Below are 7,964 nucleotides of genomic sequence, written 5' to 3'. Positions count from 1 at the left end.
TCCACACTTTGTCTCCCCCTTGTTCCCACAAACAGCAGTCATTTGGTCACATTGTGGGCCTAAAAGTGTCAATACCACTCGCAGGAAGGCTTAGACCTCCCTTCCTCAGGAAGGACCCTGAGAATACGGCCTCCTCGGAAGCCCCAGATGCAGACTTGGGGAATTAGGGTACCAAAATCACTATCTACAAAAAAGTGGCAAAGTTCTGGGACCTGATGTACACATCCCCTTGTCTCCGTGGTGTCAAATGCAGCATGAGGGCCTAAGCAGGGCCCTCTAAAATGTTGTGCCCAGCATGAGGGCCCTTCTTGACCAGGTGTAATTCTAATACTGGGCACGCAGCAGAAATGCAAAGGAGAAGTGAGGAGAAACATGTGAAAGGAGGGGAAGGAGTCTCTTTTATTGTATTTGTTTATATATATTCTTCACTCTCTTCACTTTAATATTTTCTCTCATGTTTCCGCAACTTACCTTTGTGAAAAAAGCTGCATTGTCTCATCACAGAGAGGTAGCCATATGGTTAAGGTGGAAAGTGTGTAAAATAGAATAATGTATCACCAGTTATTCTAACAACCTTACATGTATCCTGTTCACAGCATGGTTCTCTATGTGTTTACACACACACACAATCATATTCACACCTGCTCCTATTTTAAAAATGTGGCTTATTAACATTTTTTCACTAAATATCTAACAAATTCCCTTTGTCCTAAAACATGAACTTTTCCTCCTCTGGAAACTGAGACCTTCCCCCCTCAGACTCTTGACCCATGATAACCCCCTCCTCCCTTCCTAACCTTGAATCTTCCTCCCAGACCTTCCTACTTCCATCAAGGTAATCCTCATCCCCACACTTGATCATGCCCTGCCTCTCCCTAACCCCAGATATCTCCATTACCCTTCTCTTTCTCCAGCCACCCAGGGTTACGCACTGCCCTCTTTTCTGGTCCAAGTTGTAAATCACCTATGCTAAAGGGGCATGAATTGCCAAAGTGGAAGGTTAGACAGAGGGAATAAAGATTGCTAGGACAGTATTTTACTACCTTTCTCTTCCAAAGAATCAGCTAGCATGCTACTTTCTTTAATCTTCCAAATATGACATAGAATTAACAATTTTTGGACCACAATAAAACAATTATACACTTTCAAAAATGAAACCAACATTTATATTTTATTTATTACAGAATTCATTCTATAAAAGGCAACCTGGAAAAAGGAAATCTCAGCTCAGTGGCATAGGCAGGCCCATTTGAAGAAGAGGGCCTGGAATCAAGGACCAACAGTAGGTAAGTGCTGGGTGGTGGAGTCAAGGGCAAAGGAGGCTTCAAAAGTGCTCGTGCTGGTGGCTGGCTATAACTCTTAAACCACGCAGGTAACCAAGAGCAGGCGGCCCCTTCAGCACAGTGGGTGGGTGCCAAGTCCTCCTTTGGCTCCTGAATGGTGCTCATCTAGGGTCACAGAACAGGAAGTGTAGGGTAGGACTTGGGCGGACATGCTCCCTACTTCGGCCTACTCTGCTGGAAAAGCAGGGCTCAGGGAATCAAGCTCAGGCAGTAAGGCGCGCCTAAGGCTAGCAGGACTAGGAGTAGAGATGGAATTCAGGCCCAAAAACCCAGGGGAAGGGGAAGGGGAAGACGAAGAGGCGCTCCAGTCAGAAAACCCAGAGGGAGAGGAGGAGCGGCCTTGGCTAGGAGACCCAGGAGAGGAGGAGGACACACTCTCACCACGTTGCCCAAAGAAAGGAAAAAAAAACCTGCCCGGAGGAGAGGGTGAGGAAGCACGCATGCGGAGCGCACGACCTGGCTGGGAGGCAAGGCGTGGAGCCTCCGGATCAGGGGAACTTGGGCAGCTCCCGAAGACAAGGCTTCCGGGAGTGGAAGCAGGACTCCGGCCAGTAGGCCCAGGCAGAGAGGGGCGCTTGCGGAGGGCTGATCTTCGCTGCTTGGCACGGCTACGGACAACAGGACCTGGTGTGGTGGCTCGGCTCCTGAGAGCACTGCCTGGCGGGGTGGCGCGGCTGCAGAGAGTAGGGCTTCGCCTGGATGCGCGGCTGCGGACAGCTGGGCCCGGCGGCGTGGCGCGGCTGCGGGGAGAGGGGCCCGGCGGGGTGGCGCGGCTGCGGAGGGTCGGGCCTGGCCTGGATGCACGGCTGCGAAGAGCAGGGCCTGGTGGTGCGGCCTGGCTTTCGAGTGCAGGCGCTTGGCGGGATGTATGACTCCGCGTAGAAGCCTGAGAACTTAACAGAGGACTTAGAGGCTTCTGACTCTGGGCAGGCTCTCCGCGGTACGGGTACTTCTTGCCACAGTTGTTCCCTGGGCTCTTGATCTGGTTCGGATGCCCCCTGATCTGGCCAGTGCCCCTTGTGGGTTTCCCCATGGTGGCTTTTCTGCCCTCGCGCATAGTATCCTGGCTGGTCTCGGCCACTGCACATCTAAGGTCTGCAGAACTCTGGCTGCCTAGGAGGTCGGAACGCCTTTTCGTCTGCACACAGCCCTTGGAAGGCATCCCGGGGTTCTCAAGTATGATAGAATCCGCAGCAGCAGTGGAGGAACCTTCTGTGCTGTTGTGGAGAGGGCCAGATGGAGACCCGTCGCTTGATTCTGCGGGAACCTGGGCAACAAGATCTGAGCTGCTGGTCTCCACAAAGGCAGGGCAGACCTTGTTCTTCGGCCCTCTGGGCATTTTACCCTGGGTGGATTCAAATTTCTCCTTCTTCTGGTCTTTCTCCCGGTATGACTGCGTGGACATGACACCGGGTTCGCAGAGTCGAAGTAGAGGAGCGCAACGGCAAAAACCGCCTCAGTGGAGCCTCGAGAGAGTGGGCAGGCCCTGGTCGAATCTCCACTTCTGATTGGTGAGCTGGCTATCACATGAGCCGTGTCTGTTTGCCAGAGCGGTTCAATCCGGATCTGTCTGGCACCCAACTGGAATGGTGCTGCACCCCCCTGGGCTCTTCCCTAGCCACGCAGTAATGAAAATTTCCCCTTCCTTAAACAGGACTCGTAAGAGTGTGTGTGGAGGCTGGATCAGGGTTGGTGGGAGTGGGGGAGGAAAGAACTGTCTATATAAATAATTTAGATGACCCCAAATCACCTTGTGAGCACCATTCTCATGGTTCAATCTCAAGCAATCCCTTGAAACATACATCATGCTGGCCAATAAGAAATGTCCCCTACCAGGACTTCCCTCCTGGAATCTAGTCAGGACAGTGGACCCATAGATGATTGCATAAGGATAGTCTCGTTACTCCCCCAGACATTTAGATAACCTCACTAGGGTGGGGTAGATGGTAAGGGTAGAGGGCGGCCTGAAGGGGAGAAAAGTAAAGAAGCCGCACTCTAGGCTCGGGGTGGTCAGCATTGTTGTCTCCCGCAGGTTCCGGGCACTAGAGAAGAATTTAGAAGTTTTCCAGAAAGGTACTTGCCCATGTCTGGCCCCCCTGAGGCACAAGCCAGGATTACTAGGAATAAGGATGGTACTGTCCTTAAACATATATCAGCATTTGCATGGGCTGCATAGTAATCCGCTGATGAATATATGTTAATTTGTTTGACTTCATTCTTGGCCACAGTTGTCTAGCTCTTGTTAACATAAATATACAGTGATGCACAGACTTGAAGTTAAATATCCAGACACTCAGATTTAGTCATTATTTTAAAAGGGTTGCATGTTCACTTCCCAAAACAGAAAAGCAAATGTAAGAAATCTAGCACCTAAATTCCTACAGGACCGTAGTCAGATGCTGGAAATGTTTAATTATATGTTGGTAGAATGGCCATCCATATTTCATATTCATTGTTTTGCTTTTTGGAAATGAAATTATTTATCCATACATATTGGTTTGTAACCTGCTTTTTTGGGTCTCAAAAGCACACGTTCCATACCGATAAATAAATTTCCACAAGGCTACTTTGCAACTACAAAATATTCCATATGGAGGAAGGTTACATTTTTGAGCGTTCCTATATTGACTAACATTTACATTACTTCAAACTTTTCGCTCGCTAACTCATCATTGTAAGATACATCTTTTCGCTAAAATTTGTTCATATCCCAAATTATGTCATTGGGATAAATTCCTAGAAGTGGAAATTTTTGGAACAAGGACACATATGTTTATAATTCTTTCTCCCGAAAGTCACTGGTAAAACAATTTTGCCAGCATGGAATGGGATGTTTAGTGAAATGGATGAGCAACTGGAATAAAATGCAATACAAATAAGAATGGAATGGTATTTGGAATGTTGAATAATATGGAATAGAAAACGGATTTGAAATGGCATGGAGAATGAGAAGAAATGGAGACTGGATTGCAGCAAAAACTGGAATAAAATGGGGAACAGCATACGGACTGGAACAGAATATGAAGTGGACAGCTGAATGGGGTAAAATTGAATGAACTCGAATGGGAGAATGGAATGGGAGGAAAATGGAAATAAATATCTAATAACATGGAATAAAAGAAAAAAATGCTGTATGAGAAAATGAATGGAATGGAATATAGAGTGAAATAAAATGTTAAAGAAAATCAAAGGAAATTGAAATTAAAGAGGAAGGAATACAGAATGGAACAGAATAGGCAATGGCATGAAATATATGGACTTTTTCATGAAAATAGATTTTTAAAATACCAGAATGGAATAGAAAAGAACTGAATGATATCTGAAATGTAATATAGCATACAAGGCTGTGAAGAATGGAATTGAAATTGAATAAAAATGGAATATGGAAAATTAAATACTGATGAAACAGAGGATGGGCTTCAATGAATAAATGGACAGAATGTATTCCAGTCATCTACCACTCTACTATTACAGTGTTGTGGAACACCGACCATTTTATTATAGTAACAGATTCTGTGGGTGCGGGTGACTGAGCTTGTACCTCGATTTACCAGGCCTGGGCCAGGGGACCTGATATCACCCCCTGGGGAGGGTAGTGGGTACGGGCGTTTAGTGCCCTCTGCAGCCCCCCCGAGCCTAGGAAGCGAGGTCAAGGCAGCTCCCTTTTCCTCACCCAAAATGCCACTGGCAGGGGAGGCTTGCCGGAGGGAAACGCCTTTCTCCCAACCGCCCTTTCCCCACTTCCTTATCTTGCCCGCACACTCCCCTGTGCCAAGGCAACTCCTGCCACCGCCAGCGCGCATGCACCGTGGCCAGAACAACTCCCGCCCGCTGCAACGGCTCCTGCGTCCTCTCAGAACCAATCCTAGCCCCTCTCCCTTCAGTATTGCCATTTAAGGCTACTTCACCTCCTTTCCAGCCCTGCCCTTCTTACCAGCCTATATAACCTGTGATCACCCCTGAATAAACTCTCCTTTGGCGCATACTCCTACTGGATGAAGAGTGTCTTGTCCTTATCGCCGCCCTCCACACCTTGTACGCCTCCCGCCGAGGACCTGGCCAAGTCCTCCGCCTCGCCCTCGCCTCCGGGAAAGAGCCCCCGCCGCCGGTACCCTTTAAGCAGCCCCGAGAGCTGAGGGCTCAGCTACCGGCCGCCACTCCCCCCAGAAGCAGTAACCCCGACCGCATGTGGGCCTATAGTTCAGACAACACCAAGCAGGAATGGCTTGTCTCTGCTCCACTATAAGTGGGGTCTCAGCTGGGAAAACTTGAATGGCTGTGAGGTTATTAGGGAAGTACAGTGATCAGTGATGACTCCTAGATTTTGGTCACAGTATCTTGGTGGATGGTGGAACCAGTTTCTGTAATAGGAAGACTTGCTAAGTTGAGAACAGCTTAGGAAGACAACAGGAATCTGGGATTCTATTCCAATCATGTTAGCTGCCACACAAGGTATAGTTTTCCTAGTCATTTAGTGATATAACCCCCAAATTATAGATGTTTTTAAAATTATTCTTGGGGGTCATTTCAGTTTACTCTCTGAGATCATTCCTTTCATCCTTTCAGAAATCACTCTGGGCTTTAGTGTCAATCCCTGACTTAGTGATAACTAAAATGTCCCCATTTGTCTTTGCCTTTTTAATATATTCTTTCATTATTGATTTGCTATCCTCTAACATCACAAACTTTCTTCTAAGGAAGTCCCTTTCTTTAACTTCAAAGGTGTGTCTTCAATACTCCCTCTCTCCTTTCTCTTCTACCCAATTTAGACTGTATATATGTATGTATGTGTTTATAGAAAAAAGATTCTGGAAAGGCAATTTTTGTTTTCCTACTTTCAGTGAACACACATTGCTCTCATATTCAGAGAAAAAGCTATTTAAATTTTTAGAAGCAATTATTTAAATGTTTAATTAGGTTTTAAGTTGTAAGAAACCAAACTGTCTTAAATATTACAGTTTGGGGTTATATATTCATAGCACCTTGGCAGATAGAAATTTGACAATAGATATAAGAAGTCATAAACAAGAAATCCATTTGACACCACAGTTCCTCTTCTGGGCATTAATTTTAAAAATACTCATACTCACAAAGTTATATGTTTGAAGGTGATTTTTGTAGTGTCATTTATTTTTAAATATCCAAATCAAATTTCCAGTAGGAAATAGGTTGCATACAGAATAAACTTGCTCAGATTTTTGAAGACTTTTTAATGCCATGGACAAATGGATATGACATTACAAAAATAAAACACATGATAAACTGTACTGATCTATATTTATATCTATTTATTGATCATCTATCTTTATAGCTACCTTGCTTTCTATAAATATATATTAAAATCTTTATTCACTGCAGACCATTTGTTCTCAACCAGGGGTATTTTGCCCCCAGAGGAAATTTAGCAATGTCTGGAGACACTTTTGCTTTTCACATTTTGGTGAAGGTACTACTGGTATCTATCTAGTGGGTTGAGGCCAGGGATGCTACTAAACCAATTCAATGGACAGGGCAGCCTCCTTCAGCACAGAATTATCCACATCCAAATGTCAATAGTGTCAAGGGTGACAAACCCTGCTGTAGAACACTAGATAATTCAAGAAAGTCTAAAACAAAATTTAAATCACAAGTCATCCTCACAGTGATAACTATTGTCAAAAGTTTGGTGTGTTTATGATTTAAGTTTTGTGTTTTACAATCAGCAAAGGGATATTTTTGAAGTAAACTAATTCATTTAAAAAAACATTCTTCCTCAACAAACTACTACTGCTTTTCAAATATTAAACATACTAGTCTTTGCTTAAGAAATTATGAACCTTAAGAATCATAATTTCAGTGCATTCACATGGAAAAATAGTCCACCAATATCAATGTATCATCTATCTTCTGATTTTAACTTTCTGGTCAAAGGCTTAATTTCAAAGTGTTTGTATACTTGGTTAAATAAGGAACAGTTGTGGCTCATGACACACTATATCTGAGAAATAAAGGGCAGTGTGGTTGACTAAACAAGTCACATTAACCACATTACTCCTCCAGCAACTGGTTTAGGAATGGGCATTTACCAATTGTAGTCAATGAAATATGAATGCATGTCTGCTTGGGGTCTTTGGGGGTAAGTTTCTCCATCCTTAAAAAAATGAAAGAGACAACATACTGTTAACTAAAAATTCCAAAAGTATATGTATATCTACTGATGAAATTAATAAATGAATTTAGCATGATTGCTGGATATAAGGTCAATATTACAAAATTCATTTGGATGCTGTATATTAGAAATAAAAACTTAAAGGAAATTTGAAAAATGCCATTTACTATAAGAGCAGAAAACATCACATACTTAGAAGCAAATCTAATATAAGATTCCCAAACCTCTGCCTAGAAATCTACATAATATTTCTGACAGAAATTAAACAAGACCTAGATATATTAGAGATATACCATGTTAGTGAATGAGAACACAGTATTATGATAATAAATTGAAGACAGAATTCTTATCAAAATGATCTATGGATTCAATGCAATTCCAATAAAAATTCCAGCAAGTTTATTGAAAATGAAAATTATCAAGCAATATATATGGATATCAAAGATCCAAGAACAGCCAAAGCCATCTAGAAG

The 7,964-nt window shown here is 43.7% G+C and overlaps 1 protein-coding gene across 1 annotated transcript; it reads right to left on the bottom strand.

Annotated features, from left to right (window-relative positions):
• Positions 1 to 1,395: 1,395 nt before the first annotated feature.
• On the bottom strand, positions 1,396 to 2,748 carry LOC119525885 (EZH inhibitory protein-like). Its single transcript, XM_037824679.1, is given in 1 exon segment — positions 1,396 to 2,748. A coding segment is annotated over 1 exon segment (1,353 nt).
• Between the last annotated feature and the right edge of the window lie 5,216 nt (positions 2,749 to 7,964).

Source organism: Choloepus didactylus (genome assembly GCF_015220235.1).
Source record: "Choloepus didactylus isolate mChoDid1 chromosome Y unlocalized genomic scaffold, mChoDid1.pri SUPER_Y_unloc1, whole genome shotgun sequence".
In the NCBI taxonomy this organism is placed as follows: Eukaryota; Metazoa; Chordata; class Mammalia; order Pilosa; family Megalonychidae; genus Choloepus; species Choloepus didactylus.
Note: the sequence above shows the minus strand (reverse complement) of the source record. Positions and strands in the feature narration are given on the sequence as shown.